General features: G+C 38.9%; 6 protein-coding genes across 8 annotated transcripts; 2 read left to right on the top strand and 4 right to left on the bottom strand.

Annotated features, from left to right (window-relative positions):
* The first annotated feature begins 1,469 nt into the window (after positions 1-1,469).
* On the top strand, positions 1,470-3,367 carry LOC105398498 (dnaJ homolog subfamily A member 2). Its single transcript, XM_011570620.3, has 2 exons — positions 1,470-1,630; positions 1,788-3,367. The coding sequence occupies exons 1-2, from the start codon at positions 1,562-1,564 to the stop codon at positions 2,946-2,948; spliced, it is 1,230 nt and encodes a 409-aa protein (XP_011568922.1). The 5' UTR covers positions 1,470-1,561; the 3' UTR covers positions 2,949-3,367.
* A 977-nt stretch (positions 3,368-4,344) lies between these two features.
* LOC105398520 (transcription termination factor, mitochondrial) lies at positions 4,345-8,124 on the bottom strand. 2 transcript variants are annotated; one of them, XM_048629155.1, is made up of 7 exons: positions 7,398-7,417; positions 7,005-7,247; positions 6,729-6,907; positions 6,387-6,483; positions 5,439-5,592; positions 4,881-5,031; positions 4,345-4,577 (listed from the first exon to the last, which is right to left on the bottom strand). In XM_048629155.1, exons 2-7 carry the CDS (start codon positions 7,180-7,182, stop codon positions 4,362-4,364), a joined length of 975 nt encoding a protein of 324 aa, XP_048485112.1. In that variant the 5' UTR covers positions 7,183-7,247; positions 7,398-7,417; the 3' UTR covers positions 4,345-4,361. The 2 variants fall into 2 exon arrangements, with proteins under 2 accessions (XP_048485112.1, XP_037977207.1); XM_038121279.2 differs by lacking the exons at positions 7,005-7,247; positions 7,398-7,417 and adding an exon at positions 7,989-8,124.
* Positions 7,986-10,691, bottom strand: LOC105398509 (U2 small nuclear ribonucleoprotein auxiliary factor 35 kDa subunit-related protein 2). Its single transcript, XM_011570631.3, has 8 exons — positions 10,565-10,691; positions 10,412-10,485; positions 9,993-10,204; positions 9,623-9,886; positions 9,251-9,427; positions 8,743-8,908; positions 8,448-8,556; positions 7,986-8,199 (listed from the first exon to the last, which is right to left on the bottom strand). Exons 1-8 carry the CDS (start codon positions 10,588-10,590, stop codon positions 8,001-8,003), a joined length of 1,227 nt encoding a protein of 408 aa, XP_011568933.3. The 5' UTR covers positions 10,591-10,691; the 3' UTR covers positions 7,986-8,000.
* A 1,260-nt stretch (positions 10,692-11,951) lies between these two features.
* Positions 11,952-13,494, top strand: LOC105398531. Its single transcript, XM_011570653.3, has 4 exons — positions 11,952-12,262; positions 12,494-12,691; positions 13,036-13,163; positions 13,246-13,494. The coding sequence occupies exons 1-4, from the start codon at positions 12,064-12,066 to the stop codon at positions 13,441-13,443; spliced, it is 723 nt and encodes a 240-aa protein (XP_011568955.2). The 5' UTR covers positions 11,952-12,063; the 3' UTR covers positions 13,444-13,494.
* A 138-nt stretch (positions 13,495-13,632) lies between these two features.
* On the bottom strand, positions 13,633-16,027 carry LOC105398541 (uncharacterized protein C18orf63). The gene is made up of 8 exons (XM_011570664.3): positions 15,827-16,027; positions 15,605-15,743; positions 15,319-15,496; positions 15,107-15,203; positions 14,928-15,024; positions 14,509-14,643; positions 14,250-14,363; positions 13,633-13,905 (listed from the first exon to the last, which is right to left on the bottom strand). Exons 1-8 carry the CDS (start codon positions 15,961-15,963, stop codon positions 13,819-13,821), a joined length of 984 nt encoding a protein of 327 aa, XP_011568966.3. The 5' UTR covers positions 15,964-16,027; the 3' UTR covers positions 13,633-13,818.
* Positions 16,028-16,758: 731 nt separating this feature from the next.
* LOC105398551 (centrosomin) lies at positions 16,759-27,792 on the bottom strand. 2 transcript variants are annotated; one of them, XM_038121002.2, is made up of 12 exons: positions 27,652-27,792; positions 21,931-21,980; positions 21,321-21,460; positions 20,347-20,466; positions 19,622-19,702; positions 19,354-19,415; positions 19,184-19,220; positions 18,989-19,096; positions 18,745-18,896; positions 18,591-18,662; positions 17,522-18,504; positions 16,759-17,261 (listed from the first exon to the last, which is right to left on the bottom strand). In XM_038121002.2, the coding sequence occupies exons 1-12, from the start codon at positions 27,669-27,671 to the stop codon at positions 17,065-17,067; spliced, it is 2,022 nt and encodes a 673-aa protein (XP_037976930.2). In that variant the 5' UTR covers positions 27,672-27,792; the 3' UTR covers positions 16,759-17,064. The 2 variants fall into 2 exon arrangements, with proteins under 2 accessions (XP_037976930.2, XP_037976929.2); XM_038121001.2 differs by lacking the exon at positions 27,652-27,792 and adding an exon at positions 23,066-23,441.
* Positions 27,793-27,796: the final 4 nt, after the last annotated feature.

Genomic DNA, 27,796 nt, shown 5'->3' with positions numbered 1-27,796 from the left:
GATCAAGGTCCACAAGCATTTGCTTTCTCCATTTCCGTTTCCAAATCCAAGGGTTTCTCGATTTGTTGCATTCATATGGACTTACGATTCGTCGCATACTTGTACTGTCATTTTGTCGTAGAAGTCGACCATGACAACGGTGATTTTGAGTCTTACCGGTACAAAACCTAGACAGGTAATTGTACATTACCTAATATCAAATATATTATTGATTTTAGAGTACTTATTGACCTAATTGCATGATTTTTTAAAAGGTGCCAGTTACTGAAACATCATGTGACAGTTACTAATTTTTACTGCCAGTTACTAGGTTTTTTGGGGGTAGTGGATATAAACTTCATTAAAATCGAATATTAATCATATATCTTTACCATTTATACCTATAATTGTTCGTCATCTTATTGCCAGTAATTCAAGCCTACCAGTGCTTAAATCAGGCCAATACTTTATTTTTAATATATTTTTTTGTGTTGCTAGTCGCTTAAACTGCCAGTTACTAGTACTTTTACCCTACTTATATTTTTATTTGTAATTACCTATCCACCCACCTATGGCCTATACACGAATATACAGAAGCAAAAACAGCTAAGAAGGTACATTTTATAGTTACACTCGCAAGCAATGAAAAAGTACCACCTGCCATTGCCGTTCAATATCTCACATATGCTAAGTCAAAAGACAATATTCGTCCTACCTACATACACCTAAGTATAGGTAAGTACATAATGTAATCTACATGTAAAGTTGACAATGCGAAGAACGCCTAGGGCTAACTTTCTCGGGGAACCAGTGAGGGTCGCCATAAGTATGCATTGTCCGTCGCACGGTACTAATGTGCCGCGCGTCACACACTATGCAAATACATACATGAGATGGTAGAAATTTCCTGCCACCATGGCAGAGTACAAGTGGAATTTTATTAGCCATTAGTATTTCATGTTTCTATTGGGGAACTTTCATTTTCATAACGTCAGAAATAAAAATCTGCGCCCCAGACAGAAGACTTTACTTTTCACATTATTATTTTATTTTGAGGACTATATTCAACAAAGCCGCCAGGGTCTCCGCACCTACCCATTGCTGAAGTCTGAGCGAGACACATTTCTATGTAAAACGACGCAGTGACACCGCTCCGGCGCCGCACCGCCGCCGCAACGCATCGTGTCGTGTGCTCTTGCCCTTACGGCAAAAGTAAAACGTGAAACGTGGCGGGAACTAATTTACTTCACATATTCTAATACTTAGCATTTCCATTCCGATGTTAAGTTAACTGTGTTGTGTGAGTGCAGCGCCGTTTATTATCTTCAGCACCCCAGTGCAGTGCAGTGGTGGCGATGCCGAAGGCACGGACACAAGACAAGACCGACTTGAGAGACTGACGCAGGACTCACACTAACAAAGTCAGTGATAAAGGGCAGTGGATACTGTTTTCCATGGTTTAAATTATAATCTGTGTTCATCGAGTGTCTTGAGCTGGCCACACCGGTTTCTACGTCTTTTTATTCTATTCGTTCGTTCATTTCATTTCGTTCATTCATTAATCAATTTGAGTTGAAGAAAAATGGCTGATAATAAGCTTTACGAGATTTTAGGTGTTACTCGTAGTTCCAGCGACTCAGAAATAAAACGGGTATGTTTATTTCAACGTATTTCATAGACGCAATAATTATTCACATGACTTCGGGAAAATTTCGTCTCGAACATAGTTCATTGTTCCTATCCTAGAGCCCATTACCCCTACTGTCATTCATTTACGTATTGTACAATGTGCTTCATTTTAATTGTAGAGCTATCACAAATTGGCGAAGGAGTTTCATCCTGACAAGAATCCTGAAGCTGGAGATAGATTTAAGGAAATCAGTTACGCCTATGAAGTATTATCAGACCCGAAGAAAAGACAAACATATGACAAGTATGGGTTGAAAGGTCTTCAAGAAGGTGGGCAAGGCGGTGGCTTCCCTCCTGATGACTTGTTCGGTGGCTTCTTCGGCGACATCTTCGGCATGGGTGGCGGCAGCCGAGGGGGCCGTGGCCGTGGGCGCGGCCCGGTCCGTGGGGAGGATACCATCCATCCGCTGAAAGTGTCTTTGGAAACTATGTACAATGGTAAAACATCGAAATTACAGCTAAGCAAAAATGTGATATGTGGACCTTGCAAAGGAGTCGGGGGAAAGCCAGGGGCTGTGGTTCCTTGCAAGGATTGCCATGGACAAGGAATTAAGGTCTCTTACCAGCAGATTGGGCCTAACATGACTCGGCAGTTTCAGAGCCGCTGCCCTACCTGCCAGGGCCAGGGTGAGACTATCAATGACAAGGACAAGTGCCCTAAGTGCAAAGGCAAGAAGGTATTAAATGAAACCAAAATATTGGAAGTTCATGTGGAGAAGGGCATGCGTGACCATCAGAAGATTTTCTTCCGAGGAGAAGGAGACCAGCAGCCGGACACCGAGCCCGGTGATGTGGTCATTGTTCTGCAGCAGAAGCCTCATGATGTGTTCCAGAGAACCAATGATGATCTAGTGATGAAGCATGAGATCACTCTTACTGAGGCATTATGTGGGTTTGAATTTGTTGTCAAACATCTGGATGGCCGTGATTTGCTTGTGAAGCACCTGCCTGGTGAAGTTATTAAACCAGGAGATTTGAAGGGTATTCAAGGAGAAGGCATGCCTCTTTATAAGAATCCATTTGAGAAAGGTAATCTGTACATTAAATTTGATGTAATTTTCCCTGAGAATAATTTTGCTTCCGAAGAACAAATGAAACTAATTGAAGGTATTCTGCCGCCTCGTCCTGCCTTTGTTATGCCAACGGGTGAAGATGTTGAAGAAGTAAATCTGATGGAGTACACGGCTAGTGACAGAAATCGCGGCAGAGAAGAAGCGTATGCCAGCGATGACGAAGAGCAGATGCATGCCGGCCCAGGAGTCCAATGTGCCCATCAGTAGCTCAATTATCCATTTATAGGGATTTTACTCGGACCTCATTATGCATATAGTTCAATACAATCACTATATCACAAAATTAGTTAAAACAATGCTAGAAATTTTAATTTATGGCTGAACTAGATTCATTTTGTCACTGAACCAGTTAAAATGACATGTGCCTGATTTATATGAAATGTTTATTAGAACTACTTTGAACTAAACAATGTATGATGCAATAACATTCAATGAGTAGTAATACATTTATTAATGTAACCTTTAATGCTAGTTTTCTTTTTATTTTATTGTTTTATAGAGTTTTTGGGCACAATAATTACTAAATGAATAGTAGTAATTTTATTCCTTCCTTCATGTAATTCATTCCAGGGACATTTTTGTATGGATGAGGCAAATAATCATAAAAATACACATATTTTCTTTTATTGTTTTTATCCTTTTTACTATGTCTATTATTTAAAGTTTGATCCCGAAAGGAGCCTCTTCGAGTGAGATATTGCACCTTAATCATAAACCATAACAATAAACCATACCTCCATGAGATGATGAACTCCAGCGGTTAGTAGTACATACTTACCTGCCTCCTAGGCTGGTTAGCTCTGTGGTTCGATTCCCACGGGGCACACAATGGATTGATTATTCATTCCAATTCTTAGGGTCAGATGTGCCCAAAAATATATCTGCCTACCTTGCATGGAGCACTTTGTGTGAACAAGGTGAGAGTTTCTGCTGGTGCCGCGACACCTTGGGAGTTGCTAAAATTAAATTGTAGGTAGGTAGTAGGTACACACTATAATATTATAACGGTAGGTAATCACCACGATGTAATCAGTCGGTAACAACTTCGTTTCTTCATGAGCATGGGGAGTACGAGTTTACATAATCAGTTCGAGTATTGGCGAGCATAGTAAGTAAACGCGAATTTGTATGGCAGGGGAGAGTACCTAGCGATATACGTGCTGCACTTTGTCATTTGAAGCCGGGTCCAGACGAGTGTAACACAAATTCTACGTGTGGACGTCACAACGAGCATTACATGTAACTGTAACGCTCGCGGTTGATCCATCGGCTGTCGGTTTTTCGCGCGAACACAAAAGCGGGCGCAGTGCTCGTTTGGTTGAGTTCGCGTGCCGTGCACACTGCTGACGCTAAATTACACGTAATGTTACATACCTATTTTCTCGTCTGGACCCGGCTTAAGCCATGCACAGTCGGTAGGTATGTTTTTAATACAAAATGGAGTAATGTTTAGGTTTAAGAATAGCAGCACTCAGAAACTTATGTTTAGCTTAAGTGTAGGTAACCCTCGACATATTATTATTATGTTCCAGAAATCTAGCTTTACGACTTACGTCGATGACGAGTAGCCCCCTTAGCCGAAATTCAAATAAAATACATTAAGTGCTATGGGCACAATATTTATTTTATAGTTGATTCAAATATATCACAATACTTTTTAAAGTCCTTACGACTCCTACAAAGAATATTTAGATTTATGTATTGTAGCCCCATTTTGCGTAACTTTTCCAATCGTTGCTTCACTGTTGTTTGTGAAGCTGTCAGTACTCGCGGCTTGTCGGCTATCTCGTGGACAGGAAATCCTTCCTCTATCAGGAAATCCAAGAAGCTTTTTAACTGAAATAAATACAAACATAATTAAAATCCTGGAAGTAAGTAAGTATATACTTATTATAGTTTAGTAAACACAAGATTATGCGATACGATTTGCGTCTAAAAGATACTTATTCAAAACGTTACTATGCCATACGAGATTAGGAAAATAAATATTAGACAAAAACACATGGTCGGCCCGTCTTGTAGTCTAGTCTAATGTAGTCTTTGCGCCGACCGTCAGAAAAATCGGACCACACCATTGACGTTAACAAGCGGCCGTAAGGTCAATTTATTATAATAAGTTCAAAACAAATAGTTATTTACCTTTGTAACACGAATAGTTTTGAGTGCAGGTAGTTTAACACACATGTCTTCAACTGTCTCTGTTGTTATATTTAGTCTGTTTGCTAAATAATTTTGTGTAGACATGCTATCTCCCAAAATACTTTTCGCGTCTTTGGATATTTGTATTGACCTGTAAATAATAATATTTATAAGATATTTTGTTACAAGTAAGTAGGTGTATATTTTTATGGCATCTCAATGAGATGTGTCAGTCAATACATAACTTCCAACACACAATGGCCCACCAAAAGGGTAAAATTACAATTTTAATAAATCGTGCCCAAAACATGGTTTACTCTACTACACAAATATAGCTGAATTCCAATGCTCAAATTTCCACAGGAAATTCTTTTAAAGCTTCGTACAGACTGGCCAAACGAACGCCAACAAACGGGTTTCGTTGACCTTCGTTGCTGCAATCTGCCCTGTATTATATATGATAAATATCCATCGTTGGGCATTCGTGGGGAATTTATGCGGCTTAAGGTGAAGCCAAGCTTGTGATTGTACTAATAGAATGAAGATAGCCATTATTACCTTTCCAATATATTTTCAGAACAACGAACCATCCATGGGTAAAGGTTTTTTACACCAGTGTCTTTCACTCTTTGTAATCTCTCTCTGATAGTGGTTGGGTGATATTTTAGGACCCACAGATCTCTCAAAATTCTATCTCCAGGTACTCCCATTTCTGAAAAAAATATGAAGAAATAATATAATCTTAATACATCATTATCCTTACTATATCCTAACTAATATTATAAATGCGAAAGTAACTGTGTCTGTCTGTGTGTCTGTCTGTCTGTTTGTCTGTCTGTTACTCTTTCACGCCATAACTACTGGACGGATTTGAATGAAATTTGGTATACATACGGTCTAGACCCTGGGAAAAAACATAGTCTACTTTTTATCCCGGAATTCCCACGGGAAAACTTTTTAAGGCGAAGCGAAGCTCGCGGGAACAGCTAGTAATATTATAAATGCGAAAGTAACTGTGTCTGTATGTCTGTCTGTTACTGTTTCACGCCAAAACTACTGAACGGATTTGAATGAAATTTGGTATAAATACGGTCTTGACCCTGGGAAAAAACATAGGCTACTTTTTATCCCGGAATTCCCACGGGAAAACTATTTAGGGCGAAGCGAAGCGCGCGGGAACAGCTAGTATTGTAATAGATTAAAAAGCAAGCAGCAGTCAATTTGCATCACATCTGCAGAAATTAATTCTATGATGATTGAGCAAGACATATGAGATAAAGTGGTAGGTATTTCGTTTGATATACATACAACATTTGAGTACACTCAACTCAATAAATATAATATAATTTTGCACCTTGTTAAAAGTTAAAACTTCACAAACTGCAGTTGAAATAATGAAAACTTTTTAAATTTATATTTTGACAAAGTACAAAATTTTATACCTATTTGTAGAATTAGAACTGTACAGATAACATTTATACAAGGACAATCATATTAATCTCTTACCTAGTAGTACTTTCAATGAGTTTTCAAGCCAATCAGCCGACATGGTGTAAATGAAATCTCTTTTAGCCAATTTGGGGCTTAATATTGCAGGGGGACACTAAAATTTGAAGAGAAAATTACATAAAAGTAAGTATTAAGTAATATATTTAAAAAATAAAATGCTACATAAATTATTATTAAATTATAATACTTAATTATCTCTGAGTATCATATTATTATGCTACTTTTACCCTGGGACTCCAATCACAGCTGTCCTTGTTAATGAAGACTTATATTATATATATTATTAAGTATTCCAAGAACATAACTTGTACATTTTAATTACAATAGCATTATAAATACCTTGATTCTTTCAGCAATATAGTACAGCCTGTTTTCACAAAAGCCTGTCGCTTTATCCTTTTCTATGCATTTGGCAAGCTTCATCACAGTTGTTGTGTCTAAGTCGTAAAAGGGCAATGCATCACTAGGTGATTTAAAACCCATTTTAAGAATTAACAGCTCCTTAAATTTATTAACATCTGAAAAAATATATTAAGATGTTATTATTACCAATTTGTGTAGTTGTTTTAAGTTAAACTATCATTATATATTGACCTTATCTAATTTTCTACTTACTACTTTTTACTTCAACATTTTCTCTAGCTTTAGACCTGTATGAAGCGAATAATGTTAAATAACTTTGTTGCTCGAGTACGGGATAAACAAAATTGATTGACTTTGCACACGAGAACAGTCTCACACAGTATAATGGAGCAGGCATATATAAGCGCATTAGAACTTTGAATTTATTCATTTTATTAAATTGAACGTAGATCTTAATCTAAAAATAATTTAAATGTTTTATCATTTATAATTTTACCCCCTTATTCATAGAGAAGTTACAAGACGTTTTAACTAATAAACTGTTTTGTCCCTTTCTGTCAAAGAACAAATTGTTCCCTGTCGGAGAGGGACAAAACAGTTTATTAGTTAAAACGTTTTGTAACTTTTCTATGAATAAGGGGGTTAGGTTATACGATACGATAATGCGATAATGTAATGTTTACAAATTCAATCTGTCAGTCTGACGCACACAGATTATAAATATTTTTTAATTTAGCTTTACCTCAAAATAATAACAGCGCATAAGAAATGGTATTATGATTACCCTGTCTGGGTTGGCCCAGAACGAGGCGGCCCGGCCCCGGCCTTGGCTAGTTGAATAATCCTTTACCATATCACGAGGATTTGTTTGTTGTTACATGAACTTCCCGACGGTAGGTTGATGTATCTATCCTACCGTACTAAGCAATAATGATGGGATTATGGGATCAGCCTACTAGTAAGTAGGTACCTACATTGACGAGCCGACGAAGTTCACTGTGGTTCACTGATGAACATTGTATACTTGTATAGTCATACATTTTTAGCGAGGCCCGAGGGTACACCCGAGTCTGCGTTGTTCTATGATTTTTAGCTAACATACAAAAATCATCGTTTACAATATTATCATAATGATTGCTGTTATATTATGCTGGTATACTTTTGCTTAGCATAAATCTATCCTAATCATTAGTATTTGTATTGAAAAAGAGATAAATAAAGCAAAGCAGTACATACATTTGAAATAGTTTATTTTCGTGTGCTTCTCCCTTTATCTCTGCTATGTGATCGGCGGCTACTACGTCGCTTGTCTTCTTCAGAATGTCTACTTCTTCTTTTCTCTTTACTTCGTTCTTCTTCCCGTGATTTGAGATCCCTAACTCGTCTTCTAGAATCGGTCACTTCCGGTGATTCGGACCAGCGCCAAGAGCGCCGAGGCGTCCTTACTCTGAAAGATATACATTACAGTACTTTAATACTTATTTACGTTAAATATCTCGGAGAAGCGCCCGCTTCCACAATAGAGGGATAGAAATGTTAGAAACCTGTGAAATTTGATGAACGATCTCACTATGAAAGGAAATAATTATATTATGAGAGAACCAACCCACCCGCAATCCGCAATGGAACAGTGTGGCTGGAAGTGGTCCCTTAGTTTAGACCTTAATGGGTATGTTATACATTTTAATAAATTACCTGTTTTCGTAAGGTGTACTGAATGTATTGAACAAATTGTCAGGATTCTTAAATACATGCATGAAGTTGCAAGCTCTGCCTTTTGGACATCGTCTACTTGACTGGAGACCTGAAAATATGCAATAAACAATTAATTAGGTATTTAATTTAATTTATTTAATTCTAATCACAACATTAGGTATGTAAGTATTTGTTAAAAATATTTAACAAAATATATGCTTAATGGTTTTAACAAAAGGTTTTAAAGAACTTTAAGAAAAAGTAACATACTATTCAGGTACAAAATATGTCTTACCACAAATGGCATTTTTCCATGAATTAATATCACAGAATTGTAATGAGATCTGCCTTCCACCGTACCAGCGACTATGCAACGCGCGGTACGCAGAGACCGCTGAACGCAGCTCCGCATACTCTATGTAGGTGTTGCCACGCAGGTGCTTCTCATAGTTGTTACACACCTACAAAAATAATGCACATAGACTCAGTTTTATTTTGAAATAAAATATGTTAGCGTTTGTATCAAAATTTAATACAACTCCATAAGAGTTGTTATCAGATTAATATTAGCCAGTAAAACAAAACTCAATGTAATTAATTACTTAAGTATCAAATACAAACCTTTGAACTTTTGCATTATTTCAGTCACAATATTTTTATATCTGGTATAGCTTATTAAGAAAAAATTACCTTTTACAATATTGTATGCTATAAAGAACACCCCTATAAAAAAAATAAGTAGACTCTATACATATTTTTGAAAGGATACATCAGGATCATCACCGAACAGCTTCAAGTCTTACCTTAAACTGGACCACCTTTCCAAATTTTTCAAACTCAGGTAAGACATCATAAAAGAAGTCTTTAAAATCTTTATAGGTGTCATTTTCTTCATATTCAAGCATGAGGTCAGTGTCATATTCATTATAATTAGAATTTTCCAAACCGAAATGTGTGAAAAAGTTTGTTGCCAGAAGTGTCTGAAAGTGAAATACCCAGTAATTAGTATTAGACTTGGACATACTACCTATAAACTGTGTTCTTCCTTTTAACCATCAATATAAAACCCAATCAGCCTGCACTCTCTAACAAGATTTGTTGTGTTTTGAAATTAACCAATGGATCATCAAATGTATGCATAATGTAATCAATATTTTACTTGGTATCATTCTTACTTTAGCTATTCCTGGGTATTGGTGGTTTCGTGAGCACTGGTCAGCAAAGCGACAGCAGGCAGTCTTGTAGAAGAATGGGCAGGCTTCCATGCCGGGCTTGGTTTCCCGCAGAGTCAGCAGCTCTTGCGGGGGCTCCCGGGTGTCTCCCGACAGGAACTGCTCCAGCTTCTCCATAAATTGTTGTTGCTGCTTCTTGTTCTCCTCTTCAATTTGTTTAAGTCTTTCTTCAGCCTTTTTTATTTTAATTTGCTCTTCTTCCCACTCCTAAGAAAAACAGTAAGTATTGGTAAAACAATATTTTTTCTTCATTGACCCTAATTAATGAAGAATTGGTTATTTCATATATAATTTTAGTCTATACAAATATTACCTGTCGTATTTTAGCTTCTTTTTCTATTTGGAGTTGGTGTGCCCTTCTCATGTTTTCCTGCAGTTTATTCCACTTGGCTAAGGAAACTTCCTCAGCTCTCATCCATTTTTTATGTTCCTCCATATTTTTCTTTTCTATCTGTTCCAATTCAAACAACTCTTGCTCTTCCAGCCAATTTTTATATTCACTTGTTGTTAAGTTTGATTGAATATCTAAAATTATAACATTTATCAGTTATAAATTCAGATGGATGTAAACCATCTAACTCTTTACATAAATAGAACAGAAAATAGTGTTTAGATAATTTTGTTAGAAGGATAGGAAGAAAGTTGGCAATGTCTACTGTGTACCATTGGTCTCATAGAAGCTTGCATACAAGAGCTTTACTAGTAACGACAGTTAGTAGCTAAGCTTCATACCTAAATTTCTGGCTCTCTGGATTCGAATTTTTCTTCTTCTTTCCTTCTTGGCAATTTTTCTCCATTCTGTATGCCTGGGAAAAGTTACAAGTTTAAGTTATAAGGAATCACTTGTGGAATTGAAGTTTAATCTTTGATTATTTTATTACGTACTTGCCCATTAAATTTTGAAGAGTCATAAATTAATAGTATGTAATATTGGGTGGTTTAAAAATTACAAATTCTCAATTTCCCCGGTAAACATCCCAAAAACCACCAATGCCACCAAAACAACACCAAATTAAAACAAAAGTCAACCAGACACAGATCATACACAGACTTCATAATCTTGTCATTAGCTGAAGCTGAGTATTCTGCAGGTTCATGAGATTAAGCTTAAAATAATAATATTCTTTAAGACAAGTGTTGCCGGAACGTGAATCGAGATTGCATGAAAAGATTGTATATAGGTAGGTACCTACCTAGTCCAAGAGTGCCTATTATTTTAATCACATTTATAGACCTTGAACGTCAGAATAATAACGGGTCGAATCGGTACCGTGGTTATGTGGTTATAATATTCTAGTCCATTGGTACTCAACCTTTTTTATATAAGGGCCACAAACACGTTCAAGTTATGCTGTCGCGGGCCGCAAGCAATTTTTTTTTAACTATTATAAAGCGATGTATACTAATATAAAAAAACACATGCATATACTATTAGACAAATAAAACAAAAAAATATTGTTATTCATCCAAATTTATATATCTATCACCTTCAATGTATACTCCTTCAGGAACGATACACATACGCCAATGAATTATCCAATCATCACAACATTTTTAAACGCTTTTTGCAGAGTTGTGTTTAGTACTCGCGGCGAATTTTCCTTTTTATTTTCTATTGATTGTTATTTAAAGTCATGTTGACTGTTTTCTTTGACTATTGTGGTGTTGTGTACTCGGAATTCTTGACAGAAAGTCAAACGATTGGAAAATAGTATTATTTGCGGGTTATGTAAAATTTAATACAGCAAATTCGACGAAGAAGGCCAGATTTGTGGAAAAAAACCAAGAAAGATTTTGCACCACGATATCGCACCTTTCGCACAATTGTTAATGAATTTTTCAGCAAATACCATCGAGCATCCACCATATTAACCAGATATGGCTGCAGCTCACGGCTATAGCTTCTTTTTTTCCTAAACACAAAATACCACTTCGAGGCACTGTTTTCAATCGATAGATGACAATAAGGAATAATCGCCGCGAGTAGGTACTAAACACAACTCTGAAAACAGCGTTTAGTAAATGTTGTGATGATTGGATAATTCGTTGGCGTATGGGTATCGTTTCTTAAGGAGCAAACTTTGAAGGTGATTAAATAAATTTGGATGAATAACAATATTTTTTTGTTTTTTATATGGATATAATCCCGATACTTTTTACATAGAATGTTATTATCTATTATCTCTCATGGCACGCGGGCCACTGATAAAGGCCCGGCGGGCCACATGCGGCCCGCGGGCCGCAGTTTGAGTATAGCTGTTCTAGTCTATGGTATCGTGAAGTACTAGCGGTAATGCAGTAAAACCGGCGGTAGTTTTGAAATAAAAAGTATCTACCTCCTCATATTTACATATTGGGTATGCATTAGTTCGTATTGAAACAAAATGGATAGTACAAGTAATAAGATTAGAAACTGCGCCGTAACGGATTGTGACGAAGATATAGCTGACCTATTGCGATCTGGCTTTGACCCCAATTTCGAAGGTGGATGGCCAATCAGACTAGCAGCTCGGCACGGCTCCTTCGCTGTTGTACGACAATTGATACAATTTGGTGCTGACCCTCACTTATTAGGTGAATCAGGTATGTGGTCGTATAACATAAATGAACATTCGTGCCTGGAAGTCTGGATAGTAGAGTAATTCATCATCAATTTATTTAAATAGATAGGGTACCTACCTTCTAACTAAAGATTTGAAAAAAAATAAGGTACTTACTTAATATCTGCTCGTCCCTTGTGCTAATAACTTCTATTAACTACTTAATTTATGTCTCACATCCGTAATTATGTGTCCATAATTTTTTATGTTTCAGGCGCATCAACTTTACAATTGGCAGTTTATGCTGGAAAACACTGGGACAATGAAACATGGTCATTTTTATTATCCTGCTGTGATTCATCCCAACTTGCAGATGGTGCAGCTGTGGCCATAATTTTCAAAAATATTCCAGCATTCAAGAAAATTATGGAGACGGGACGGTGTAACACTCACATACCAACTACGTTGACAGGTACATAAACTATTTAGGTATCATGGTATATCATGGAAGTAATAGGTACTTCGTACAACTAAGTACTTATTATTCCATGGGTACCATATATAGGACTTTTGGACAACCAAGTAAGAAACCATCTATTGCTAATGCCTCATTCACATCCCCGGCGGGCTAATAGGTATTATAGGATCGAAGAGTACCTATTATAATTAAGTACTGATTAACTACTTAGATTAATTGCACTGTATTGATGAATTTTATCGCTTAAGTTACCTACCTCCCTAAGTAGGTTTACCTACTCAGCTCATGTAGAGGCTAACTAAAAACAACTAAAAGCAAACGCTTTATGTTATTTTCAGGCAAAACGCTAGAACAATTAGCTAAAGGCTATAAACTTCACTATTTACTCAGTGGACCTACAGTTGCAAATGATCGAACTCAGAACACAGCTCTTTCTACTTCTCCTCGAATCAGACCACACAGAACCGTAAGTACCTACATTCCATTTTAAATACAACCCATACCTATCCTGCCCTGCTCACTGGCGTTATATTTTTCTGTGTTGTTAGGATACGAGGCGAACCCTCACGCCCCAGCCACATCCCTCGCAGAGGAACCTGTCTCCGTCAGTGGCCAGGTTCTTCCACCAGACCGCCGCCCAGACCTCGCTAGCTCCATCAAGTTCTCCGACTCTCCTCAACACTTCACCAAGACAACGACTGGGAAACTCTTCTCCGCTTAGTAACTGGCCAATTTTAAATAACTGAAATTTTACTTTAATGTGACGAGACTCTTACATATTCAATAATTTGCCATTAATTTCGTGTCCATCATCGATGTTAAGGTCTATTATTGTATAGCGCCAGTGGTGGACACGACTATGATGGTTTTCTAAATCTAATGAAAAATATGGGAGTACGATAGTTGGTTAATTTTTAAATAATGACAAATGTTAAATACTGATAATGTTTTAAATTTTATAAGTTGACAATCTATTTATTAATTAAGAAAGTTACCTAGATAAAAAAATAAATGACTAAAAAGTGAAATAAATAACTTCCTGTCTTAGTTTAACTGTAAATCTCAATATTCTCAATACCTCGCTTCCCTTAGAAGTACTAGTTACCTACACAAGCCGTATTCTAATAAGTATTCCGGGGTCTTATTTCCTTTTGTGTTGGAGTACATAAACTTATGGCTTGAGTGTCGTTGACACGGTCGTTTACCGGCTGGAAAAGATAAAAATAAGTACTTAGGTAATTATATCTTATTAGCCGTCAACAATCATCACTCTTTTATGCTGATTGAGTGATTATAACATTGTTACACCTAAAGAGTAGAATGGCGAAAACAGTATATTCTCGGCCGATCCTCGACCAATAAAAGTGCTCGGCCGAGGATACTTCTCGTCCACTCTACTCGATAGGTGGAATCAGGGTTTCATAGTGGAGCGCTACGGCTAATCGAACTTCAGTGGTGGGACTGGTGGGACACTACATCCTATTCCCTAAACGTAAAATCAGCAGATAGGGTAACCATGATTAAGAGTCTAAAAGTGTAAATAAATACTTACCTCCACCTGCATCGCTGGTCTGTCCAATAATTTTTGCCGAATTTGGAGTGGCTCACCGAGGATCATAGGCGATTTGCTCTTTAGGTATCCTATAAATCTGGATACCGTAGTTGCCTATAAACAATTTTAACGTTATTATTTTTTTAAGTTTATTCGCACAGGCACAGGTGTAGGTTTGTACTTACTTGCTTTTGAAACGTATTCATGGATGACTAATAATTGTAGACATAATAATTATGTTCTATCTCCACATACTTACCTCATCAGTTTTAGGTACCGGGGTGATGATAGGGAAGTCTCTGATCACACAAACTTGCGGGTAGGTCATGGGTTCACCTCGCCAGAAGCGAATTAGATAGTACGAAAACTCTTCCTCTGGCAAGCGATATCCGTGCTGGAAGGAATTTGTTACTCTAAGTGCCTGTTTCACAATGTCTGGGTAAGGGCTACCTGCAGGATAAAAGACATCCTGTCACTGTCTAAAGCATAATTACAGAGAGTGACAGCATGTATTTTATCCGACAGGTAGCCATTATCCAGACATTATGAAACAGGGCCTGAATATGATAGGTACTTATGACTAGCAGAAGAGTAACTAGGTAAGTAACATTGTAGAGTATGATGACTAAGATTTCTGGTTCTAGGTAGGTATAAGTTTTAGTAATTAATTTCACTTACAATATTCTTCCAGTGTCGCCGTAAATCCTTATAACATTTGAAGCTGGCCGATTGCGGCATTTTGTCACAGTATTCTTCTACTATTGCTTTATTCAAACTGTAAAATTATTTAAAATAAGACAATGTTTATTAGAGTTATTATATATGTTGTATGATGTTAGTAGGTAGTAGTTCCTTACCTCGGAAGTACCCTTATCCATTCACCAGGTGAATAAATTTGCTTTGACTTGATGAAATTGATCTTAACACCTTTTAAATTCAAAATGGTTTGATCATCTGCAAAAAACCCACCGAGTTTTATACCGTGTGCCTTTTATTTTATTAAGTACGTATAGGTAATACCTAGTTACTTAAATACTTATTGGTAACCGAAGAACTCTGTAATAATTACCATCTGATGTTATAGCATACTGCAAGCCATTCTGCGGCCCTCTTGCTGTTACAAAGTCGCGGTTATTGATGTAATAACTAGTCCCTAATGTATTCCAGACAGGGGCAATTTTTGCAGTGATTGTGTATTTAAAACATAATTGAAACATTTCAGCAGTTACAGCATGGATTCCTCCTTCCTGAAATTCAAATATAAGTATAGGTAAGTACCTCTACTTGCTTAGCGCTCTACCTACTAATGTTATATTACGTTGATGGTTTAGCTAATTAAAACCGTAACGTTTTACCTGGCTCAGAGAAAATTTGAGGAACAGAGAATTTAATTTGTCATAGTCATCACCAACTTTGTTGAAAATTATGTGAATGCGTTTTATATCATTTTTATCAGGAGAAGCGAGAATTGATGAATTGGAAAATATAATCATTCTGTAAACAAAAGAAACAAAAATTGAATAAAAAACCACTAAAGCTTAATAAAATTTTACCAAGTAGTTAGGTATAATAACAACCTGCATTTTAAAATTTTCCAATGGTGGTCTGAAGGCGCTGAGCGGTCATGCTTATCATTGAGATTAGCAACAGCAATTACGTAGCCCAAGTTTTTAAAATTTGGATTCTCTACAGCTAGTTCAAAATTTGTTGGCATTTTTAGTTAATTTAATTTGTAATTATATACGTGTACTGTACCTACCTACGCACGCACGCGAGAACGATTCGCGCCTTTTTATTTTTACAAAGAAGAAAGGAAACGGAAGTGGTAGTGAACTAAAAACAATGAAAGTGACCATAGACCTATGGAAAAAGGTATAAATAATGTTTTTTTTTCCATGGAAGTAATAAGTACTTACGATGGTACTTATTACTATTCACATCCTTGATTTCCGTTTGATTTTGAAGAAAGACATAAAATAAACGGAGTAAAGAGGAACGATAATCGAATCAACCGATTACGGCTAGCTAAAATGTTAAACAAAATATTAATTCGAGCAAACACAAATTAATTCTTATAAACGTGTATAAAACGCAAAGTAGCATTTGAGAAAATTTGTGTGGCCGTGTATCTCAATATTTCCAACAGCATCCTTACTTTACCTCCGACACGAGTGCAGCTTACTATTTTCTTTGCCAAGCTGGAAAAAAGATATATCGATTCATTGCTGCAAAGGCATCATCTGCAGAGGCCTTGCCATTTCCGTTATCACGACTTAGTAGTTATGAGCACATATAAAAAAAGCTTATCATCATCAGCCTTCTATCGCCCACTGTTTGGTATAGGCCTCCTTTTTTGTATGCTAACTCTCCACTAGTTATGAGTACATGTAATGATGTAACCAAGTAACGTAAATGGAGTCGTACTTCTCTCTAGGCGATTATTAGGTAGACTACCTAATAAAGCGCAAATGTGTAATTATTTTTGGGGTCTTGTAATAAAATATGGTCATAGGAAGTTAACAATTATTTAATTAATAAATCACATTATTTTTAATTTTCACAACAAACTGTCAGCACCTAAAATATAAATTAAATCATGATTGCCTCTTCGGCGAACTAAATATTAAGTTACATGGGTCACGCTAAAATTAGTTTTACGCGTAAATAGTTTGTCCATTAAAATAATCCTAAAAATATAGCTAGTTACTTAACTACTAAGGTACTTACAAAAATATAGTACATTATTAAAAAACACCTAAATCTTGTCTTATAAAAAGGTACGATTGGGACGCGGAAGCTGACATCATCAACATCATCACTGGTTTTGATTTTCAAACTGATCACGAGCCTTTCTCAAAACCCCCTGTGTTTTATGTATTTCTCTGCAGATAGCGCGCTGTACACTTCTCTTCCTCATATTGGCTGAATTCAGCTGAGTTAGGGTATCAGCCAGAGTTGCTTTGGTCCTTGCTAATTTCTGCTTCAGGGTCACGTTTTCTTCATATAAAGAACCTGTAAAAGAGTACAACTAATAAAACTCCCATGTAATTAAAACTTATTGTCTGTTTTTGGTACAAATATGTTTGTTGAATGATGATAAATTTTTGTTTATTCTATCATAAAGGAGTCGTAACTCATGTTTCTTTGCGATTTACAATCTCTTTATAGGATGTTGCTAAAAGTGATAAGTATACTTAGTTGAAAGGGGTTAACTCAGGGGGTCATACCCACTTTTGCATCATGTTGTACAATTATAATAGTACGTAACTTACGCGGCGATAAGGTGAGGCCGTCATTCTGCTCTAAACTGGAGAGGCGGTCGCTGTCGATGCCCTGGTCGGGCGAGGTGGGCCGCTCGTCGTCGGAGGGCGGCGCTTGGTCCGCCTGCTGCCTCGCGGCGGCCGCCTCCCGCTCCGCCGCCACCGCCGCCTCGCGCTCCGCCGCCGCCTCCCGCTCCGCGCCCAGCTGCTGGCGCGCGTGGTCCCGCTCGCGCTCGGCCCGCAGGCGCTCGGTCTGCGCGCGCGCCCGCTCCAGCGCGGCCTGCGACGCCTGCACGGCCGCCTCGTCCGCCGCGCGCCGCAGCGCCCGCTCCGCCTCCGCGTGCGCCGCCTCCAGCTCCCGCCGCTCCCCGCGCGCGCGCTCCTCCCCCTCCGCCGCGCGCGCCGCCCGCTCCTCCGCCTCCTTCCATTTCGTCTCGAAGGCGAGCGTAGATTTTATGGCGTTGACTAGGTTGGCGCGTTCTGCGGCCAACGTCTCGTTGAGGACGTTCTTCTCGGCCATAAGTTCGCCGATCTGTTGTTTGGCGTAGTCTAGTTGGCTGTCGAGGTCCTTCTTCTCGGCCTGCAGCTGCTGTATGTGTGCGGAGAGCGCGTCGTCGTCGTGCGACAGGCGCGCGCGGCGGCGGGGGCGCGCGGCGTCCGGCTCGCGCTCCGCCTCCAGCAGCCCCATGCGCGCCAGCGACACCTGCCGGTCCGGCTCCGACCAGCACTCCGACTCCGACAGCTCCCCCGCCCCCGCCCCGCGCGCGCCCCGACGCCCCCGCCCCCGCCCGCCGTCCTCGCTGCAGTTCAGGTGGTGTCCGAACATGGCCGTCAGGTCCTCGATCCTCAGCGACTGCGAGATGTCTATGTTGCTCTCGTCCATCGTGAAGTCGTCCGGCGCCATTGACTCGTCCAGTTTCAGACCCACAGGTAGAGCTAGACTTTGTTCGAGTATACTCTCTGCTAGTCTTTTCTTGTCTTCACCGAGGACACACCTGAAATGATAAAAAGTTTTATTAAAATTATGAATTGACGATTAGACGATTATAAAAGTAAGAATGAACAATAGAAAAACACTTACTTGTGCGACAGTAACTTGTCTAAGAAAAACGCCAGCCCCTGCAGTCTACGAGTAAGTAGCTCTTGGAGATTCCTGTAACAGAAATAGATTCATTATTAATACATGCTATAAATTGAGAGGATGACTGATAATTATCCAATAAAAAAATACATACCCTGACTCGTCGTCATGAATATTCTCTGCATTTGTTTGTAACTCTTTAATCTTTGTTTCCAAATCCTTGATGTGCTGGTCCTTGCATTTTACAATTTCTTCATATTTTTCAAGCTGGGAGTCGCTGACGTGTGCGTAGACTAATTCTTTATCCTGAAAATTACAAAAGTGTTTCTTATCAATTCATGCCCATTTTATGTAATAGCGTTTTTAGTTTTTGCACAGTCTACGACAAACATACACACCAGTTTCAGTTTCTTGATTTCCTTGTCTTGCTGTTGAATTTTCTTCATGCATCCTTTTATCATTTGCAGAGCTTTTCTATTTTCCCGTCGCAGTCTTGGCAGTTCATCCTACAAACAAACAATCACATTTTATGATGTAACGTATAAATTACAAAAGAAATACAACTGTTTAAATAAAATATGAAAAGTACTTACATAATTTTTTACAGTCACAGTTTTTCCAAGCATTTCCCTGAAATAACAAGAAATTGAAATATTAGAAACACGAATAAAGTCACATATTAGCTAAATGTATCCTGAAGAAAGAGTGTTAGGTTAAAACTTAATAGGGACTTGAACCCAGCTAGATACTAAGAGTGACTTACCCGGCCGACTCCGATTCCAGGCAAGTATCTTCACATGTTTGTTCACTTTTTAACAAATAAGTCTGAAATAAAAGCATTTACCTACTTGATTACAAAGTTATTGGACAGGGGGCCCTATTAAATTATCTTTTCTAAGGTAATTGGTCTATAATACATTGATCATCTACGTAGACTTTATTTTGAATGATTTGAATTGGATTTAAATAGGTATGATATCCACAGAAAGATTTTTATATTTTTAGCCAAATACTACTCAATTATATCTCACCTCTTCCTTAGCCACGTGGTCTTTCTTTGATACTGTGCAGTTTTCCAATGAAGCTTCAATACTGTCAGCAGATATTGAACCCTGAAATGTAAAAATATTGATTAAAAAGCGTGTAAGTGCTAATATTATTTATTATATACATTCAACTATGCAGTTTTGGAGTAAGGAACCTTAGTGGTGCGACGCAACAAGGGATATTTTCCTATGGACGCCACGCATCGTGTGCTCGCTTTGAGAGACCCCATTGGTGCTTTGCATTGTCACTGTCATACATTTTTATGACCGTTCCCCTGGGACGACGCAACGCATCTAACGCTCCAATGGGGCCTCACCCTCACCAATGTAACGACATATCTATTCACCTGCTGCTGAAGACGACCGAATGGCATAGTGGTTAGTGACCCTGACTACTGAGCCGAAGGTCCCGGGTTCGATTCCCGGCTGGGGCAGTTATTTGTTTAAACACAGATATTTGTTCTCGGGTCTTGGATGTGCCCGTAAATTGGCAATAGGCCCGCCCCCTATTACATTGGGACTAACATAACACTCTGGCGAAAAGTGGGTGCAGCGATGCACCTCTGCCTACCCCGCAAGGGAGTACATTAGTACAAGACGTGAGTGTGTTTTTTTTTTATCTATTGACCTGCTGCTCGAGCTCGTCAATGCACCTGCAGCCCGCTACAATAGAGCCTCACTCTCACTACGGTAGGTATCTATGTAGGTACCTGCTGCTCGAGCACGTCGATGGCCTCGGCGGCGGCGGCCAGCAGCTCCTGCTTGGCGGCCAGCTGGCGCCGCAGCTCCTCCACCTCCACCTGCAGCCGCACGTTGTGCTCCAGCAGACCCTGCGAGGGAGAGACTTATGAGGATTGGCTCGGTAAACGACATATATAGTACTAGCTGCTCCCGCGCGCTTCGCTTCGCCTTAAAAAGTTTTCCGGAATTCCGGGATAAAAAGTAGCCTATGTGCTTTCCCAGGGTCTAGACCGTATGTATAAAAAAAAATCATTCAAATCCGTTCAGTAGTTTAGGCGTGAAAGCGTGACAGACAGACAGACACGGTTACTTTCGCATTTATAATATTAGTTAGGATAAGTAAAGTTAACGGATCGCCTTTGTTTCATCTCTCAACCAAGCGTACGCGAGCTTTTTGACAGTGAGTTGAAAGGCGATCTGTTAACGTTACGTTTCTGTGCTGTGACCATTAGTCAACAAATCACCTTATTTACACTACTTGAAGAAGTGAAGTAGCTACTTGAGGATCTTATAAGCAAAAACAAAAAAAAAACAGACAGTAGGTATCTATCGCTCAACAGTTGTTACCAAAAATAAAAAACATATTGCAAAATTTGCATATAAAAAAAATAAAAAATGTGTACAAATGTACAGCGAAAAGCGGGTGACCTCTGACTACCCCTTCGGGGACTGTAGGTACAGTCATAGGCATATGTATGTATGTAGGTATGACTTATAATATTATAAATACGAAAGTTACTGTGTCTGTCTGTCTCTCTGTTACTCTTTCACGCCAAAACTACTGAACTTATTTGAATGAAATTTGGTATACATACGGTCTAGACCCTGAGAAAGAACATAGGCTACTTTTTATCCCGGGATTCCCACGGGAAAACTTTTTAAAGCGAAGCGAAGCTCGCGGGAACAGCTAGTATTTAATAAATGTCATCTCCATCGCTCAGACCTGCACAGCGGGCGGCGCGCCCGTCCCCAGCTTCTCCTCCAGGAAGTACACCCGCAGCTTCAGATGGAAGTTCTCCTTGCGCAGCCCGTTCAGCTGGTCCTCGTACTGCTTCATGCTGACGCCGCTCGCGGCCGTCACATCTGGGGAAATATGAATTTTCATTTATGTATGTGTAATGTGTAGGTACGTCGGTCCAAACATGTTTGAATGTTCGTGAAGTTGGCTGTGATTACACTGTTGTGCTTTGTCAAACTAACAAACTCCCTATTGACCACAACTATTGACTGTTGGATAATTTAATGGAAACGATAAAAAAATCTATTGTCTCGCGCGATTTTATCGTTTATAAATGTAGTGTATTGCTAAAGTAGGGGTTAAACATATAATTACAGCTAGATAAGAACTCTTACTACACAGTATATCTTCAGTTATGGACAGGTAGTTTCAGTAGGTAACCGTGTTTAACGCCCGATCTATTTACCAATTCTAAAATAGATTAAAATTACCATACATTAATATAGTACAATGAACATCCAGGATAAGCAAAACCTATTTAAATCTGCATAAATGATACTGTATGTATTGTGTAAGTAAAGCATCAGGTTCTCACCATGTCCGTCGCCCGTCGGCAGCATTTCCTGTAGCTTTCGTGGACTGGTGCTGAAATTACAAAATGTTTATAGTTTGATACTTATTCGTTCGTTTATATCACACTAGGAATAAAATACTTATAACTATTATAGATGGTAAGTCATCTTCATCACAACCTTTCACGTCCCCACTACTAAGGCACGGGTCTTTCAATTGAAGGAATGGTTTTAGGCCTATACATATAACCAGGCTGGCCTTGGGCGGGTTGGTGGACCCCAACACAAGCAAGGTGGTAATACCCTTTGATATTACAACAGTGACGATTGGAGCGGTCCATCGTTTAAAGTCGCTCAGCGTGCATTTCATCAGAGAACTAATAAGGATACTGACAAAACTTTTAAACAATCTACAAGCTACAGTGGCCGTGTCGTGTGCCGGCCATGTCAGCCGAAGAAACGTAGGGGTAGTCATTTTCTCGAGTGAAGACGAGCACCACGAATAGTAATACGTAGCGTGGGACGCCCTTAAGATGAGGAAAGCCAGCTCCACGGAGCAGTCGTTGGGTGATGATGATGATGGTGAAATTGTTCAGTAACTTTCCAGTATGGATCAGATTAACCAATTAGTTAATGAGAATGTTTTTGTTATTTGCATATTGTTATCCTACAAGTGGTAATAATAAAAAACTAACTTATTGGCTAATTAGTATGTATAAGTTCATAATATATATAGGATGAATAACATCATTAAAGGTAATTACAATTAAAGCTCATTTAATGCAGCTTCCTGTAGGTATCTAGGTAAGTACTATAGTAGCTACACAGTACATATAGGTACCTACATACATACGTAGTTTTTTCATTAGTTGCTTTTTTACAGTTTTATAAGTCCCTCTCCCTAGCCTTTTTCCCGTCAACTTCGCTTCTCCAGAGGCAGAGGTTTCCGAAAAAGTAACCTATGTACCTATATGTTGTATTTTGTGTTTAAGTAGATGCCACTCTGGGACTATACCCACAGGTACAGGGAGCAAGGATATACATTCAAATATTTCCTCTATAGAATACCTATAATAAAATTCGTCTATAAGATAAAATATAAGACAATCAGATAGGAAGAACCCGTGGCAATTAATTTTAATTTAATATTTTTCTTACCTAAAAGGCGATGATATAATATTGCCGCCGTGTTTAGAACTATGCATTCTCGGTAACGTAGCCATCTCGAGATTGATATCTATAAAGACAGCATCCGCACTAAGATCACAACAAAAGCAACCAACCACTGAATCATACGAATCAACTGCACTGTTCAATAACAAATAGGTACGCGAGGCACTGACGATAACATCAACGTAATGACATGCAAAGCCACAAGTTTTATCATTTTGATGTTTACATTAACCTCAAGCGAGCACTAGTTACACACTGAACGCGGGTTCAAATGCGTTGTATTTTGGGACGTGTTTGGGAATCACTGGCAGAGGCGACAGACTACGTCATGCCAGCGAGGAGCAAGCCACTACTAGCGCGGGACCGGGAGGGAGAGGGAGGGAGAGGGGCCGCTCGGGAGACTTCGCCGCGCCCGAGGGGTGCAGACGGATGCTGGCGGCTGCACAAACGCTCGACAAACTTATCTACAACTGCCACGCACGCCGAACTAGCCCTTACCGCCCTAGCAATAAATGTCGACAGCTTTAAGCGCCACTAATGATAACCTGGGTGCACTTTACAGAAATAGCTACGCTGCGGCGGCGCCATTAGGCGTTTTTTGCCGTGCTCCAAATTTTGGATTTATGTGTTACTTCCTGAAAATGTATCCATTAATACAAGACGTATTAATAGTTTGAGTTTTACAGTTTTGTTTAGCTAACTTCAGTATAGAGTTGAGACTTGCCTTGTAGTTTGTAGTTCTACTAGTATACCTACGTACGGTACGTGCTAAGAGGGTAGATAGGATGTGTAAATTAGGTAGTGAAGTTGTAAAAACCTCTTAAAAATTGAAATATTTATGCATTTTCAAAAATATATTGTATAGTCACTCCTTACAGGGGTCTTGTTTCCCCGCTCCATACTGTAAAGGTCTTTTATAAATTATACAATTTTGTAAGCAATAAGATAAGACTACTTTTGTACCCTGATTACTCAGTAATGTATCTCTATTTTTAGTTGCAGTAGCAGCCTTATTTGTTTAAATATTGCCTAACTTGCTCTGTATTTTAATGCCTATCGCGGTAGCCAAGATCCGCTGACTGACCCGAATAGGCGTCGCACGCACGCCCACACACAGTCACTAGTGTTTTTTTCCTCTGTGACAGTCACCTCTATTTCAAGTAGGTCCTATGTCCTACACGGCAGCATTATGCCTATCGTATCATGTGCAGACTGCAGTATGCTTGGTATATGAAGGGCATTACTAGAAATGAACTTGATTCAACAGTATTATACAGGCTGTTAGCGTGCAAAAAATATCAGGCGCCGCGCTCGCTCACATCGCGCAAGCACGATGCAAAAAAATTGTCATGCCTTATTTTGCGTGTCTTGCGCCCTGAAGGGATAGCACGGGGCGCAAGACGCGCACGTCACAACTTGACAAAATATTTCCGTCGCACACGCTCTTGAAACTTTTGTCACGTCTTGGCGAGCGCGTGTGGCCTTCTTTTTTTTTTTTTTTTTTTTCACTTTTCATTTGTTTGCATCATTGCAATCTATAGCAGTGGGCTATAATAAGCAATCTCTTTCTCTACTTTGTATCTCCTTGGGTTGTTGTAGTAGCAGAGTGAGGCCCATTGACCTCCATCCTCCTTTTTTGTTACCATTCATGGGAAGGTTCCACTATAATTTCAGTTCAAGTATGTTCTTTTTCTTAAGTCGTGTAAATTTCGGCGCATTATCTGTTAGCAGTGCTGATGCGAGCTCATTAGGGTGATGGAAAAGTCGTGACTGATAGGTCAGGCTGGCTTTCTTTATTTCTTCTGCCACTGTAGGTATCTTTAAGTCCATATACATGAGATTGTTTGCTATATGCCATGGTATCCCAAGTATCCGTCTCAATGTTTTTGTCTGAAACCGCTCAAGGATGGCAATGTTGGACTTACATGCTGTTCCCCATAATTGGATACCATAGGTCCATATGGGTTTAATAATGGCCTTATAGACCAGAATTTTACATTCTGCTGATAATTGTGACCTGCGTCCTATTAGCCAGTCCATGGATCTCAATCTGCAGTCAAGTTGCTTTCGTTTTGTCCAGATGTGTTTTCTCCAGGTGAGTCGTCTGTCTAGATGCATTCCTAGATATTTTGCATCTTCTGCTTTTGGTATGGGTTGCGCATTCAGGTAGACCGTGGGGCAAGTTTCTCGTCTGAGAGTGAATGTTACATGTACAGACTTGGATTCGTTAGCCTTGATTCTCCATTTGTTGCACCATTTTTCCATTTTATAGAGGGCAGTTTGCAGGTTCTGTGATGCAATTTCTGGATCTTTGTGACTAGCAAGATAAGCTGTGTCATCAGCAAATGTACCTGCCACTGTTTCTTCTGTCGTAGGGAGGTCTGACGTGAACAGTATATATAGCACGGGACCAAGCACACTACCTTGTGGTATTCCTGATTCTATTGGATATAAGCTGGATAATTCATCATCATGTCTTACTTGGAAGCATCGGTTGGATAGGTAGGAGTTGAGTACTGAGTACATGGGGTGTGGTAGTTGGTTCTTTAGCTTGTGTTTCAGTCCCAAGTGCCAAACTTTATCAAAAGCTTTTGATATATCCAGAAAGGCTGCTGAACAGTATTCCTTGTTTTCCAGTGATGATGTAATTTCATTTACAAGCCTATGCACCTGCTCTATAGTGGCATGTTTCTCACGAAAACCGAATTGGTGCTGAGGGATTATGTCTACCAGGTAAGGTTTTATTCTTGCTAGTAGCACTTTCTCAAACACTTTCGATATTATTGGTAGCAAGCTTAGTGGTCTATAAGAGGTGGCTTCATTTGGTTGTTTTCCTGGCTTAGCTATCATTAATATTTGTGCAATTTTCCACTGTGCTGGATAATGCCCTGTCCTTAAGATAGCATTGATAATAGTGGTGAGCAGTACTACAGCTTTTCGTGGTAAGCGTTTTAGCATTAATGGTGTTATAAGATGGCCGTGTGGCCTTCTGTGCTAGCGGTGGTGGCCCAGTTGAGTAGGCGCCCGCTTCTCACACCAGAGATGAGGGTTCGAATCGTGACCCACTGTGCAATGTATATGTATAACCATTGCTATTATGGTGAAGAAAAACATCCTGAGGAAACCTGCACATTTATATCAAGCACAGCTAGATTTGTGAACCCACCAACCCATATTGGACCAGAATGGTGGGAAAGAGTTCAAGCTTAGGAAGGTAGTTTAGGCCTTGGGGATATGCACAAAGGGTTTTATTCGAGAGAGCCAGTTGCAAGTACTTAGGTACACCCCCACATAGAATAGAATTAGGTACATCATACAACATTGAGTCATCATCATCAGCCTATAGCAGTCCACTGCTAGACGTAGGCCTCTCCCAAATCACACCACTGGATGCGATCTATAGCTTTCCACATCCAATCATAAACAGCCACCTTTCGCAAGTTCAAAAACATTGAGTAACATTTGTAAAATGAAACCTTGGAATTCTCATACAAAAGAACTTAAAAATTCCATAAAATAGACTCTTCATGGAAATAAATTTGACTGTGTTCAAACGTTCATCACAGATATTTTGAAATACAATGGATTATTTCTTACAAATTTATTTCCGCATCAGAATAGTGTTATCAATTTTAAGAACATAGCCAATATTTGTATGGCAGCATGACCCAGAGCAGCCATTGATGAAATGTATGTTGTTGGGTTACATTTGAATGCAGTAAGTATACTAGTATTTTACTACATTGAGAGAGCCACATTTAAAGTAAGTTTGCCCACTCACAAATTATAATAAAATCAACTAAAACTTCTGCAAATGAATTAAAATAACTTTACATGAAGCAGATTAGATATGGGTTATGTATTTTAAATTATCCTACATTTTGCATGTAAGAAGTACCTACTTAGCTCTTAGAAAATTCTGTGTTTAATATAAAACTGCCTACATTGAAGGCCCTGGGTTTGGGAACATCACCAGGATCCCTAGAATGCTGATCACCAGATATGTGTGATGCATTGACTTATATATTACTAGCGTAAGGACAGGCCCAACCGCTCTAGAAAATGACACCCTCGTGTTGGCCCTAAAACCTCATAAATCTGTCATAATTTGTATGAAATTAGGGCCAGCGTGCGGGTGCCATTTTCTTTTGACAAAACGTTCTGACGGGCGTATCCTTCCTTTTGAAATCATTGGTGTGATGGAACTGATGGACGAATCATACTGAATGCTTTGACAAAAATGCTTTACCTAGATGACCCACCAGCCACCACCCCCAGTTTGTCCTGTGCTTCAACTTTTCCTGGTCGTTATAGAGAAAGCACTTCTGTTCGGCCTGTTCTGTGCACACACTACAATATGCACCATAATTTGCTTACCCATGGGCAGTTGGCCGATCTCAATGATAAACTTACTTTTATTCACTAGAAAACTTCTAGACGGAGTAGAAAAGTGCACGAAAAAAAGGGAAAGATACTTGTATGGATCAGCATGGGATCAGCTTAAGTTTATGAAAGTACTTACTTACCATTTTATTACTTAGATCTAGACAATAAATGTAAAAAATGCTTACATAAGATGTGCTTCAGTCATTTTGAAAACAAATAACACTATTATTAAATTATAAACGCTTTTTCAATAAAAATAGTTTTGCTTTTCAAATTTTAACTGAAATCTTTGTTTGTATGGCTGTCACTTTTTGGCAGTTTGATTTGATA

This window comes from Plutella xylostella, chromosome 4 (genome assembly GCF_932276165.1).
Source record: "Plutella xylostella chromosome 4, ilPluXylo3.1, whole genome shotgun sequence".
Classification (NCBI taxonomy): domain Eukaryota; kingdom Metazoa; phylum Arthropoda; class Insecta; order Lepidoptera; family Plutellidae; genus Plutella; species Plutella xylostella.
This window is presented reverse-complemented; position numbering and strand designations above follow the sequence as displayed.